Source organism: Sinocyclocheilus grahami, unplaced genomic scaffold (genome assembly GCF_001515645.1).
Source record: "Sinocyclocheilus grahami isolate Dianchi unplaced genomic scaffold, SAMN03320097.WGS_v1.1 scaffold223.1, whole genome shotgun sequence".
NCBI lineage: Eukaryota > Metazoa > Chordata > Actinopteri > Cypriniformes > Cyprinidae > Sinocyclocheilus > Sinocyclocheilus grahami.
In genome coordinates this window covers 36261-51329 of record NW_015505402.1, presented here as the reverse complement: position 1 = coordinate 51329, position 15069 = coordinate 36261, and the positions used below count along the sequence as shown (strand labels likewise).

Here is a 15069-nt window from a genome sequence, read left to right as displayed (position 1 = left end):
TATATTTTCTTTTACATCATTTTAAATGAAATATTTATGAATAAACTGTCTTCTCTATTTCTTATGTATCAAAATTAGTAAACATGAAATGTATTGACAATAAATGTTATTGTGTTTGTGTTAATAAATCTTGTTCATTAAAAGCATTAAAGCAACCCAAAATTAAATTATAATATTAAATGATTCATTAACTCACAGCTCTAAACATCTACATCCTACAATTTGGATTGTCTACAAAAAAAAAAAGTTTCATTTGTTAACATTAACTATATTAGTTAACAGGAACTAACAATGAAGAATACTTCTAAAGTATATATTAATCTTAATGTTTATTCAAGACTTACTAATGCATTTAAAGTTGCACGTGTTAATATTATTTAATTGACCCGAGGTAATGAACAGATGTATTTTTATTAACTAAAATTAACAAAGATTACTAAATACTGTAACAAACATGTAGCTCATTGTTAATGCATTAATAACGGGACCTTACTGTAAAATGTTACCAAATTGTCTTCCATATTCCCATGCAATCCATCGCATGTCCAGTTTTTCATCATGCTGCACCAGGATGCGTTGCAATATTTTACAATAATATTTTACAAGTGAATATAATTATAAAAACACTTTATCAAGAATTTATTTTATTTCCAGAATATTTTTTGAAAGCCATGTGAGCATCAAAGATTTTCATGGCAAGAAGAGATTAGTTTAAAATACATTGAAAAAAAAAAGACTGTAAATTGGTTAACGGTAAGTTCCTTTATTTTATTTTAAATACTGTTAAATTGAAATGGACAGTTGAAGTGAAAAATGAAAAGTAATTTTATAATTTAGCAATGTTTTTACTGTAAATTTAATTTCCATCTATACATCTATAAAATGTTAAATAGATATTTTTTTAACCGTAAATTTCACTTTTTAACAGTGTATGACAAAAATAAGTAAACTCTGAAAAACAAACTATATATTTCAATTTGATATTTGTCAGAAATTTTCAACTTGGCAAACCTGGCGATATGACTTTAAAAACATCTGTTAAAGAACATGATGAACAAAACGTTTGCCTATTGAAAAAACACTACGGGTTGTTGTATTTGCTTAACCACCAATTTCCCCCAAAAATGCATGTTTATCTGCCACAGAATGGACCTGCTTGGAAAAAACAGTGGGCAAAAAAACACGATTGATCCACACAGCTGTTCTGAGGTTGTTTATAGCATCACACTGTCAAACAAAAGATGATATTTCACAAGTACACACACAGCTGCTCGATGTTGATCATTAGAAACTTTATTGAATTAAAAGTGTAGACAGCATTTGAGCCAACTCAGCAGTGCAGAAGCACGCCTCCAGCTCAAGTTGCGTGACAAAATTCATCTGGCATCTATCCGCTTAACACTTGGACTCATACTGATTATTGACACATGAACAGAAACCCAAAATCGCAATATACGAACACGCACACACATTATCATCTACCCCTTTGGAAAAATTCAGCATCCAGAAATGAAAGAATGTGCACCGAACACAACGAGAATGGAACCCATGCAAGCTTCAGACGCCCCTGTGCCGCGGCGAGGAGATTCAAGTCAGGGTTTGTTACGGGTTACAGCGGAGAGGTTGCCAACGTGGGTATAAAGAACCGAAACTTCCCAGCATTCCCAGTCCGGATGTGTCCGTGCGGAAACCCGAGTCTAGGTGCCCACAATGCTGGGGTCGTGTGCGGAGTCCGGCAGTGGAGAATCGTGGCAGTGGTACAGAAAGCAGTTTCCCCAGCAGCTGTAGCAGATGAGAAACAACGCCGCCAGGAAGACTAAGGCACAAATGGTACACGGCTTCCTCTCCAACAGGAAGCTGAGCAGGTAGAAGCCCATGAACATGGAGTGGTTGAACCACAGGGCCGGATTTAAGGGTTTGGGGATCAGGAGGACCGGGAGTAACCACTGGAGGCAGTACATGGTCTCTGCGTGTTGGGCCGCCTTGTATGAGCTCAGATATCCGACGTGACGCTACACAATCACAAATCCCTTGTGTATCTGCGAGGGATTAGACGCGGTTTCCAAATACCAGGCGAGACCTTTGGAAAAGGAGAGAGAAAGAGAAAACCATTTAATATGCACAATTCCTAGCTCGTCTTACACCACCTTACAAGGCGCCGAGGTCAAAGCACGCGTGTATTTTAAGAAATTGGGCTATTTTTAGTTGCTGGCCTTTAGTTCTACATGACAACAGTCTAACTTCTATCTACAAGACACGACAGCACCATTATTTAAGTCATATTTGACTAGTTAAACACTCGATTCAATTAATGTGTTATAAGAGGAAGATTTAATAGACATTAATCTAACTTTTAGACTATTTTAATAACTCTGCATAAATGTTTAGTGGTGCTAAAATATAAGAGAAATAGCAAAACATACAGATTTCTACTATCAAAATATTTAAATAAAATAGTTTAGACTGAGATTTCTTACTGTTCAATACATCAATAATTGTTAATAAACTACAAATAAAAAGTAAGAATTTTGTAATTAGTGCGATATTATAATTAATTACGGACAAGGCCAATATTTCAGCTTGTGTTTTGATTGTTTTTACACTTTGCACATCCCTAAACATTTGTAATTTATGCTGAAGAGTTCAAATCTAGCTGAAATATTCCTCGCTCATTAATAGTATGCTCAACATTAAAGCTATGTTTTTAATAACTCTGCATACAATTAAAAGGATTACGGGTGTGCATGTATAATATAAAAAAGCAAAACATTTAGATATCTAGTAAAAAAGTGTCGTATTTAAGAGAAATAATATAGTTTCCCCATGTACACGGTTTACACAAATGATCGAGAATAAACTACAAAGGTCAAAGAAATTCGAAATTATTTTCACATTATAATTATTTAAGGACATCAAATCAAGGACAAGTGGTTTAAAATACTTCGCACGCATCTGAACATTTTAAATGTATGCTGAATTTCCCTATTTCGACTGACATTCCTTACATTGTTTACACGAATGACCGACAACAAAAGAGATAGAAATCTAGCAGTTAGTGTGACTTTATACATAATTATGGGCATTCTATATTTCAGCTGGTGTTTTTAAATTGTGTCATCAATACAAAACAGATATAAACAATAAAAACATTGTGATGTTAGCGTGTTGGCTAACCGGATATCTAGCATGCGTTAGCATGTGGCTAGGTGTTAGCACGAAAATAAACCTTCCGAACGCATGTGTGAAAATATATGATCGTGGCAGTCTCAAATAGGCGAGATTTAAAGCTTAAAAAGACTGACATAATCATGACTCAGACCTGCCATTCTTTAAATCCAAGCCCGATCTCGCATATAAGCCGTCGCCATTGAGTTCTTTAGGTGATTGCGTAGATTTGTGGAACTCTAAGGACCCAACCGAGTGAACCGACGGCTGGTGTCCCACAGATGCCTGATTAAAAACCGTATAGCTTACCGTTTCTCTCTAAAGATGCAAATGATCAAAGATTGATTTTTAGTCTTACATTTATTTCATGCATGGTCTTTTACCAAAGTATTGTACTGGTGTCAAGGTACTGATATCAGGTTGCATGGAATTAATTCATGTACCGCGTATTATTTACATGGTTTTCCAATTCCATTAATGTGTAAAATAGAATTGCTATTTTACTGTGACTCCATGTCCAAAAATACCATGGTACTTCATTGCACCGCTCTTGTCCACCATTTACTAAATAAAAACTGAGCAAAGGTTGTTTGTCATTAATGTAGGCTAGTTGTGCTTAATGTAACTGCAATATTGAAAGAAAAAAATGTGTATATTTGGTAATAATAATGCATACTACTGTCTGAGATTTGCTGACATATGCCCACACATTGATGGGTGTCACCTTGGTCCACCACCTGGTTTTTACTGCTTATAAAGCACCCATTTGTGCTTCCCACACCATTTAAACTGATGGGAACTAATTAGAAAAGCTTTAAGAAACGTAATGCTTGTATTTGTAAAAGAGACATACAAATGAAATATTATAATTTATCTACCCAGATTGCAGATTAAGAAACAGATCTCCCTATGGCCTCTTGTCAAAACCAAAAAAATATCATCAATGTGAAGGTAGAAGGGGGAAAATGCAGTGCAAATGTTATTTTTTGGAAAGATGAATGAACAAACAGCAGTATTTTTGTCTGAACCAATTAATACATAATGCACAGTTCATGTTTAACTTGTGATTTCGGTAGATTCTAATAATTCTCATTTATGATTATGTAATTACATATATTGCAAACCATAACAAAAAGCAAAAACACAAAGCCTCCCATAAGCCCTAACAGCATGTACAATCAATTCCAACATTTTAATTTATAATATTTAATTAAATATAACCTACACCCACATCCCGACAGAGACGCCACCATACAGATCACTGAAGCTGATCTAGTGCATACTAAATGTGCACTTCATAACCAACCCAACCCATACATAAACAACGCAATGTGTGCATCGACAGCACGAGCTGTGTTGTTATTGACGATGAATAATCTGACATGTTGTTGCATTTGCGTTTAATTCTGAGAAATGATAGTGTTTCTATCGCGCATGGCTAAATCTCCCCTCGAGATCTCCGTGGAAAAGGTGTTCCTGTCCGCAGCATCCCAGCGTTACTATGATATCTGTGGAGCGATCGCGTCTGAAGGTAAGATCGCGCTCTTATCAATAACATTAACGAACCGATAACGTGAGCAGGTGCGAGTCGATAAAAGCTCGATGGCGCGCTACATTTGTATTTGAGTTACGCTGGTTGTTGAATATGTACAGAAAAACAGTAAGGCTTGAGGTGTTACAAGGTCATGTCTGAAACTATAACGCGCGCTAATGTGAGCGTACATGGATAAATAATAGCAGATACGTCGCCTAGTTATTATCGCTCTCGAGAAATGAGATTTGGGTGAAGTCGGGTAAAACTGGCCACTCTCTGGTAAATCATCGGAGGGGCATAGAAATGTCTCTGCACATCGTCCAGACCGCTGTTTGTATGTTATGGTCTCTTTTATCAGTATTCGTTACAAATATGTAATAGCCAAAGAGCTATGTGCTTATGAAATGTCATAAATCCTCTTCTTTGTCAACACTGTGTTCAGGTGAAACGGGACAGAGAATCTGCAAACCCATTATTTTGAACAATTCTGTTTTAACAATTATTTATCCTTTAAAGGGGTCATATGATGCGATTTAAATTTTTCCTTTCTCTTTGGAGTGTTACAAGCTCTTGGTGCATAAAGAAGATCTGTAAAGTTGCAAAGACTAAAGTCTCAAATCCAAAGAGATATTCTTTATAAAAGTTAAGAGTCAGCCACGCCTACCTAAAACGGCTCGTTCTAACACGCCCCCACATATCTACAGTATTCGTTACAAATATGTAATAGCCAAAGAGCTATGTGCATATGAAATGTCATAAATCCTCTTCTTTGTCAACACTGTGTTCAGGTGAAACGGGACAGAGAATCTGCAAACCCATTATTTTGAACAATTCTGTTTTAACAATTATTTATCCTTTAAAGGGGTCATATGATGCGATTTCAATTTTTCCTTTCGTATTCGGCCAATCACAACGCACTGGATAGCTGGCCAATCACAGCACACCTCGCTTTTCAGACCGATCAGCTTTGTAAAAATCGACGCGTTTCAGAAAGGCGGGGCATAGAGGAGAAACAATAATGTACAGTATGTGGAAAATAATGTGTTTTTTTTACTTTAAACCGCATAAACACATTTCATTACACCAAATACACGAAATAATGTTCTTTTTAGCAGCATCGTATGACCCCTTTAATTCATGGCATGGCATTGTTAAAATGTGTGTGGCATGAAGGCTGAGTTGAGAGAGGTTAGATTGAATGTGGGTTTAACATCTTTAAATTGTAAGTTGAATTGACATGTGCCAAATTGCTTATGGGGGTTTTGTTGTGTATGTTAATGAACAGCTTTTAGGGGGAACTGTCTATTTGAAAGAAATATCGGATTTACTAAAGGAATTTTAAACATCAGGCAATTGATTATTGGTAAATGTAATAATTTTCAACGTGCAATCCTATCGAGCTTCGTCTTGCAAATTGTTATTTGCAGTAATCCAAACGTAAATTTAGGATTTTATAAATTAGGTTAAAGGGGTCATATGATGCGATTTCAAGTTTTCCTTTCTCTTTGGAGTGTTACAAGCTGATTGTGCATAGATAAGATCCCTGAAGTTGCAAAGACTAAAGTCTCAAAACCAAAGAGATATTCTTTATCAAAGTTAAGACTCTGCCATGCCCCCCTAAAACAGCTCATTCTAACACGCCCCCACATATCTACCTCACTAATTGGAAATATTTGCATATCACAGTGGAGTCAGCTGTCTTAACCGTGGCTTGTGTACTACAAACACATACCAGCTTCATCACTGTGTCTGTCACTTGTCTCTGTTCCCCTTTCGGGCTCTGTCTTTACATTTATTTTGAAAGATGAAGCTCGCGATTATGGTAAGGGGCGTTATATTTCCGACGAGTGCTTGCGGTGTTCGGCCAATCACAATGCACTGGGTCAGCTGGCCAATCAGAGCAGACTGCGCTTGTCGGAAGGAGGGACTTTGTAGAAAACAAAGCGTTTGAGAGAGGCGGGGCATAGAGGACCTACAATAATGTACAGTATTTGAAAAAGAATGTGTTTTTTGAACATTAAAGCATGTCAACATATTCTGTTACACCAAATACACCAAATAATGATCTTTAAAAAAGCATCATATGACCCCTTTAATTAAGTGATGATAAATCTGTTTTACATAAGCGATCGATCGAATCTAACTTTATTATCATAATATAGAGGCTCGAAAGCTTTGTTTAATAGGCTACCGTATATTTGTTAGAAAAAATAAGTTCACACCACCCCCTCTTTTTTATTTTTTATTTATTTGACGTTTTATTTGGAGGAAGTTTGGGGAGGTGGGCTTGCAAATCGTCACTATTATTCATACAATATAAAAATTAGAAAATTACAAAGCTAATTTTTTTCCCACTTATATATATAGAATTCTTCAAGATTTTTTTATTTATATAAATCTTTTATGATACATTACTTTTGGATCTCCAGTAGTTTTTATATAAATGTAACCTTATAGGTGATCAATTTAGTTACCCACCTTAGCAAAAAAATGTAAGAATTATTGTGGTATATGTGTTTAAAATAGTTTGCAGTGATTGGATGTTGATTAAATTCAGTGTTATTATTTAATACATTAATGAAACCACTAGATCAATACCATTAAAGACCAGCTTAGATCATTTTGCTGCTAATGGGGCATTTGAATCCTTTAATGTAAACACTCATAAAATAGTTGTAAGATCATTAAAATTGGTCCTTGCCAAGTACTTATTGCAGAGACAATCCCTTGGAGCTACTTGGGCTTGTATTCCTCGCTCAAGGGCACAATGTATGCTGATCGCTGTTGGGTTGGCCTCTGCAGAATCTAACCTGTAACTTTTTGGTTTTATTTTATCACAGTGCCACACCTCCACCATCAACGACTACTTCTGTTGTTGCCACACAGGCATTTGGTTTTGATGTTAAAAATACCAATTTGGTAACTTTTGTCAGACATGGTCTGAAGATAATCTGACTGTGTTTTGGACACAGTGTGTAAGGTGATTTGTACTGAAACCACATTTAGCAGTTTTACAGTAGTACAGTTCTTTTGTCCACAGTGATATATAGGCCTAGCCTAGTTTTTAGATTTAAAAAAGTGCTATCTATTGGAATGGACTCTGGAACTGAAAGAGTTTTTAGATGCTTTCATGGTTCACAATGCAATATATGCTATATTCTTTTTTTTAAGGTGAAACAGGAGGCATTTGATTCAACATGAGTGCAAGCGCTGAGTGTCGATGGAGTCTCTGAACGCCGTGGAGCTCCGTGAACTGGGGGATGGGAGCAGGAGAGAACCTCCTCAGACCTCCTCAGGACCGCAGCCCACAGCCGGCATCGAAAATGCATCGTTCGAGGATGAGGATACGGGAACGAGGATCCGCGTTACCTCCAGAACATCTGGACCTGAGTTCACGTCCATCGACTCTCAGTCGAATCCACTGCCTATTCAGAGAGAAGTGCCGTCACCGCGCTCCGAAGACGAACCTGAGCTCGAGTACAACGGTCATTCGGTGGACTACGGGTTCATTTTTGCACTCATTTTCCTCGTAAGCGGCATCATATTAGTGGTAATCGCCTACACGATCCCAAGAGAGGCTAAAGTCAATCCGGACCAAGTGACAGCGCGGCAGATGGAGAAACTGGAGATGTACTACGCACAACTCGGTTCTCACCTCGACAAATGTATTATTGCGGGACTTGGTTTGCTCACTCTGGGAGGAATGCTTCTATCTATTTTATTAATGGTGTCTATATGCAAAGGGGAACTGTATCGCCGGAGGACTTTCGCTAGAAGACCCATGAAATCGTACGGATCCATTAATATGAGGATGAGGCAGTTAGCTGAGGGTGATGGGAGGGAGACGCTTGTGGAATGTGAACCGAACGCCATCGCCGACGCTGCGAACGGTAATCAGGTTCCTTCTGGAACGCTAAACACGTAGCACAACAGAATCACATTGAAAAACCTGTAGCTTTGCAGTCGCAAAAGGAAATAGTGCTCGCAAGGCAGCTTAAATAGAGGTTTTTGGATAAGTTTCAGTTTTTGGCTTTGATAATCTGTGAATGAAACACCTCATCAGAGCCACGGTTGCTGTTGCCTTTTTTTTTTTGTCTGCTGTGTTGCCAGATCTCTTGGTGTAAAAAAAAGAAAAGAAAAAAAAAGCGGCTGATAAGCAACTTGCTTAAAAATAAAAAAATAAATACAAATAATAAAATATAATAATAATGAATTCATAATTAATTGATCAGTTGAGAAATCAATAAAATAGATTACATAAAAACTAAATTAATTACTTCAGTTGGCAAATGTATTTTAATTATATCGTTTTATATTCATTTTATATTTATTTATTATATAAATTGCGTATAATAGGTGGACATGGCAACATATGGTTAAACAGAAAAAATACCAATCATGATTCGGTATGCAAATAAACACAAGAACAAAAAAACGAATTGCAATTTGCCAGTCAATCTGTCAGTTAGATTTTCACAAAAATCTTAAAATGAAGTAATTTCTTAAAAAGTATGTTTTTTTTAATGGAAGTTAAGGCTGATATTATTATCAAAACAAATTTTGAACTCAAAGAAGAAACCTGTCAAGGTCATTCCCTCTTCACGAAAAATGATTCATTACTGTAATGTGAAAAATGATGTATTTTTAAAATGCTAACATCATAGTAGCAGTAGTCTTTGGTTTAGAAAAAATGTAAAGGCAACCATTCTTATAAAGACCTACCATGACTAATCAGCCTTCCTGGCTGGCTTACAAATTGATGTGATGACTCATCATGATTAAACAGTTTTGTGTCACAATACAAAGTTTTGACACTCAATTTTTTTCCTTTCAATTCTGGAGTAAAATGTGACATGTTTTCATATACATTAACCTGTTCATGCTGCCTTGTGAGCACTGTCTTCATATTAACCAAGGCGTAGGCAAACACGCAAAAACACAATGTGACGGTGCAAAAAGAGATGCTAAAAACTTAAAAGACTGTTGAAGGAAAGAAAGCACAATGGTGAAGCGTCATATTAACTCACATGCTGCAGAACAAACCGCCATCAGCTACTCTACAAAACTTGAAATAAATGTCTGTATAATCTATAACGTCACTAAAGACACTATGAGTGGAATATATACAAGCTATTATTATCCAAGAATGCAATATGCCTTAAGACGTTACAAATGTTCACCGTGAACACATTTAGGCTTGTTTGTATTTGTATACTGTTCGTGTTTTGTATGTGTCACACACTTACTTGTTGTCGTCAACCCACGTTCTTGGAGTAGAAAACAATGTACCGCAACCAAGGGAATAGACATATGAATGCTTAACGTTTTAAACAAGATATCTATTTTACAACATCTATCAATATGGTCATTTAGATTTGTGCTAACAATTAACAAAAATGTGAAGTTTTACTGTAATGGTGCAATATGCATTAGATTCCAGTAGAGAAATATATATTTCCATATCAATTTTCAGGTTACAAAGTTGTTGTCTTCTCAATGACACAGCAGATATATGCTACTGTATGCTTTAAGAATATGCTTATCACCCCTTTTAAAACAAAGCTATTGTTATAGCACATAAGCAGAAGTTCATGTGTATTTGATCCCGGATGAAGCCGTCCTCGCTGGTTTGGTTTTTCTGCTGATGTAGGAACTATTTTCTATAAGTACACTGTTCAAAAGCAAGATTGTAATCAAAACTAAGCAGAAACCTAATGAGAGCAGATGTATTACAATTCTTAGATGTAGTAAAGATTATCCAGCAATGTTATATTTCCCGGGTGTATCCAAAATACATACTCTGTGTAGACGTAATGTACTCACCCTCAGGCCATCTGAGATTTAGATACGTTTGTTTCTTTGTCAGAACAGATTTTGAGAACAGAATGGATCCTCTGCAGTGAATGGGTGCCGTCAGAATGAGAGTCCAAACAGCTGATAAAAACATCACAATAATCCACAAGTAATGTAAGTAATCCACAAGCTGCATGTTTGTAAGAAACAAATCCATTATTACGCCGTTTTTAACTTCAAACTGTTGTTTCTGGCTTAAATGCGAGTTCTCTATTCATAATATTGCTTTAAAAAGTCATCTTGTGTGAATCAGGAGAGGAATATGCACAGATCAAGCACTGTTTCCAAGCCAAACAGTTCTAAACAAGAATGTGGTTTTTGGTGTGAGGATAACATGGGATGGACTTTTTTACTGGAGGAAGCATTTTTATGGATTATGAACTTGTATTTTGGCCAGAAGTTACAATTTAAAACGCCTTAACGATGTATTTATTTCTTACGAACATGTAGCTTTCCACTTCACATGACATTAACTGATGGACTGGAGGGGTGTGGATTATTGTGATGTTTTAATCAGCTGTTTGGACTTTCATTCTGACGGCACCCATTCACTGCAGAGGACCCACTGATGAGCAAGTGACGCAATGCTACATTTCTTCAAATATGTTCCGATGAAGAAACAGACTCATCTACATCTTGGATGGCCTGGGGGTCAGTAAATATACATTTTTGGATGTTCCTTCAATGAAACTGGTAACTAATATAAAGCTAGGGAAAGCAAAATTCACATTGCATTGAGGTCACTTCTTGAAACATGCATCATGATTATGATTTATTTGTTTAAAACATAAATGTTATAGGCTTGAATCTTGATAAATGAAAACACCAAGTTTTTTCACTGTTACACTAATGGTTAATGAGAGCACATTATATCAGAGAGAGAATATTGTCACATACCTATAATTTTTTTCACATGTTAAATATTCTTTACACAATATATTTACTATGGCAGTGAAAGTCTAAAGATTGTTTGAACTTTACTAAATACTGTCCTTTGAATATTTGGTGGTGTATAAAGTGTGATGCGTTCACGTGCTGCGCGCTGCATCACTAACTTAAGTGCTTTTTGAAGTGAAATGGACTAGTTGTAATGTTTCTTTGATACATTGCTAAATTATAGTAAACATTTCTGTCATTTATTAACTGTAAGATGTTGGTTATGGTGTGATGTAAAGGTACAAGGTACAAGGTTAAGGGAAAGTGGTATATTGCTTTCACGTCTTAAATTGTGTAAAATATTGTCTTGTAAGCACAGAGGATCTAGTATTGAGCACACTAAGCATTTATCATACACCGAATCTGTGCTTTTGGTCACATTGCTCATGAACAAGCCCCTAAATGCATGTGAAGGTCATTTAAAGACATAAGGAAATGCTTTTTCAACATGACAACCTGAACTGAGCAAGTTACTATATTGAGAATGGAATATTAGTGTATTTGCACTACTGTTCAAAGGTTTGGGGTCAGTAAGATTGTTTATTTTTTTAAGAAAACTATTGGTCCGCAAGGATGCATTAAACTGATCAGAATTGTCAGTGAAGACATTTAAATTGTTCGAAAAACATTTCTATTCCAATTACGCTGTTCTTTCATCATCTATTCATCAAAGAATCCTGAAAAAAAATGTATCACGGTTTCCACAAAAATATTATGCAACACAATTGTTTTCATCGCTGAATCATTGATAATAAGAAATGTTTCTTGAGCAAATCAGCATATTAAAATTATTTCTGGAGGATCATGTGACACTGAAGACTGGAGTAATGATGCTAAAAACTCGTTTTAAATAGAATCGCTATTTAAAATAGAATCAAATAGAAAACAGTTGTTTTGAATTGTATCGTTTATTTCACAATATTACTATTTTTACAATATTTTTAATCAAATAAATGCAGCCTTGGAGGCTTCTTTCAAAAACATTTAAAAAAATGTTACCGACCCCAATATTTTGAATGGTAGTGTACCTAAAAAATAGCAAAAAATGTAATTCAGCAAGTTCAATCCTGAAGACATTTCCTAAATAAATATGGTTATTTCAGTCCAGTTGTGTACTGCAACATGCACAGAAAATGTGCATATATTGCGGATATAATAAGTGTAATACGACAGTATGCTATTCAAATGAGCACAATAATGGGGCTTGTAGTCGTTTTTGCTGATTAGAAGCAGCTGCTCATCTTTGTTACTAAATTATCATCATTGTACAATCTGTGAAGGTTAATCATGGAGTCAGGCTATAAAGAGTTCCTAGAAAACTCAAGCACTGCAGAGGCTTAATGATGTGCATAATACTTGTGTGGGCCAAACAGACTGTTATGTATTCAAATTAAATGCAGTACCATGGTACCTCTGGGCCAATCATCACACTGTTTTTTAATGTAGAGAGCGGGGGTGTTTGAATTGCATGTACAATGTGAGCTGTGCATTTTAAGTCTTTAACCACTTCATGTATGTTCAAGGCAAATGTGTCACCTTTTTTATACCGTTTCCATGTGTGAAATAAATCTTTTTGTTGCTATGCCTGTTTGATTTGAGTGGATTTTTTTTATTTAAAAATAGCACAAGCAAAATATTTCATATTAAACAGGTATGTTAGCTTTTATATAATAAACCAATACACAGAATGATCAAAGTTAGGACAAAAAAGTATGCTCTTAAAGGGGTCATATGATGCGGTTTCAATTTGTCCTTTCTCTTTGGAGTGTTACAAGCTCTTGGTGCATAAAGAAGATCTGTAAAGTTGCAAAGACTAAAGTCTCAAATCCAAAGAGATATTCTTTATAAAATTTAAGAGTCAACCACGTCTACCTAAAACGGCTCGTTCTAACACGCCCCCACATGTCTACGTCATGATGTGGGAAGATTTGCATAACACCGCCCAAATGTTCACGCAAAGAAAGAAGGTGTAACTTTGATTCTCGCTGTAGTATAGTTGCTGCCGTCATTTGTCGTGAAGATGCTGTGTTTCGTTGTGAAAGCGAAACTACTTTGTTTGGCCTTCCAAAAGAGGATGATATCCGCTTCGTCACGCCTAGAGCTGATCCGTGCTGGTCGCTGAGGAAATACATCAACATGCGCTGTGGATGAAGCGGAGTCCAGCCCAGGGTCATCACATGTGGTTGCTGCAAGCCCGCCAGACGCTCCTTCATCGAATCCGCCGGCTGCCGCTCACTCAAGCCCGCCGTGTGTGACGCTGTGTTTCGTTGTCACTGTGGCCATTACAGGCATCGATTTCCACTACATCTGCTTCTGGTGTCCCTCTCACTGAAGCCACCATCTCCAGAAGCTTTGCTTTCATCTATACTATCGATACTTTAAACAGACTGGAGAGCAAGTTCAGTGCAGCTGCATGCAGGAAAAGCCCTCACACAAATCTAAGCACTTGTTCAGGCCTAAGAAAACAACACACAAAGAAAGACATTTCAGAAGCTTTCTTTTACACTATATTGAAAATAAGTCTTACATCTGTAGTTTTGCATTTAACATTTTGAAAATTGTTCTTGAAATTGTTTTTTAGCTGTCCTGTGTTTTCTGTATTAAACCAGTATTTTTTGGTTTAATACTCTGTTTGCTGGTTAGCTGAATGTTAGTTAAATGTTGTGACGGTGTTATGTATACACACACATATACATACATATATATATATATATATATACACACACACACGTAAATATATACACACAAATATATAGATTTTTTAAAGTTTTTGAAAAGTTTGTTCACCAAGGCTGCATATATTTGATCACAAATACAGTAAAATCTGTAATATTGTGAAATATTACAATTTCAAATAACTATAAATTATAAAAATTACATTTATTCCTGCCATGTAAAGCCGCATTTTCAGCAGCCATTCCTTCAGTCTTCAGTGTCATATGATCCTGGATTTTTTAGGATTCGTTGATGAATAGAAAAAAAAAAAAAAAAAAGGCATTCACCTGAAATATATTTTTTGTAACATTATAAATATATTTACTCTCACTTTTGATCCATATAATGCATCCTTCCTGAATAAAAGTGTTAGTTTTATAAATTTATTCATTAAAAGAAAAAAAAAAAACATCTGTTCCCATACTTTTGAATGACTGTATGTATACACACACATATAATATAGCATTTGTGGCATTTTTGCATCATGCAATGCTATAAAATGACAGAATAATGCAAACAGCCAAAGACACACAGTTTTTAACAACATCAAAGATCATTATTTTTGAGGATTTGTTTGATTGGTTTTTCAGTATCTATCCAGTGCGTGTTGTGGCACAACATTTGTCAGTGTGACTCCACTCTGTGTTTTGAAAGTCTACAGACACTTTGGCTTTAACTCGAGACAGTGCTGGCAGCAGAGCATGTTTGACCGAATTACATCACATCGCCCACAGCAAAAGCAAGTCGATAAATCGCTGACATCATAAAGAATCTGATAGGGGTCACTGTGAACCCAGGAAGGGGAAGTGAAAGACAAACACCTAAATCCATCTCTGGGTTTTTGCCATGACCTTAAGGACCCCACT

At 36.0% G+C, this 15069-nt stretch overlaps 2 protein-coding genes across 2 annotated transcripts; one reads left to right on the top strand and one right to left on the bottom strand.

Moving 5' to 3' along the window:
- Positions 1–1127: 1127 nt before the first annotated feature.
- Positions 1128–3426, bottom strand: LOC107596771 (bladder cancer-associated protein). The gene is made up of 2 exons (XM_016287574.1): positions 3320–3426; positions 1128–2080 (listed from the first exon to the last, which is right to left on the bottom strand). Exon 2 carries the CDS (start codon positions 1959–1961, stop codon positions 1698–1700), a length of 264 nt encoding a protein of 87 aa, XP_016143060.1. The 5' UTR covers positions 1962–2080; positions 3320–3426; the 3' UTR covers positions 1128–1697.
- A 1052-nt stretch (positions 3427–4478) lies between these two features.
- Positions 4479–8711, top strand: LOC107596849 (transmembrane protein 74B-like). The gene is made up of 2 exons (XM_016287697.1): positions 4479–4696; positions 7871–8711. The coding sequence occupies exon 2, from the start codon at positions 7920–7922 to the stop codon at positions 8622–8624; it is 705 nt and encodes a 234-aa protein (XP_016143183.1). The 5' UTR covers positions 4479–4696; positions 7871–7919; the 3' UTR covers positions 8625–8711.
- The last annotated feature ends 6358 nt before the right edge of the window (positions 8712–15069 follow it).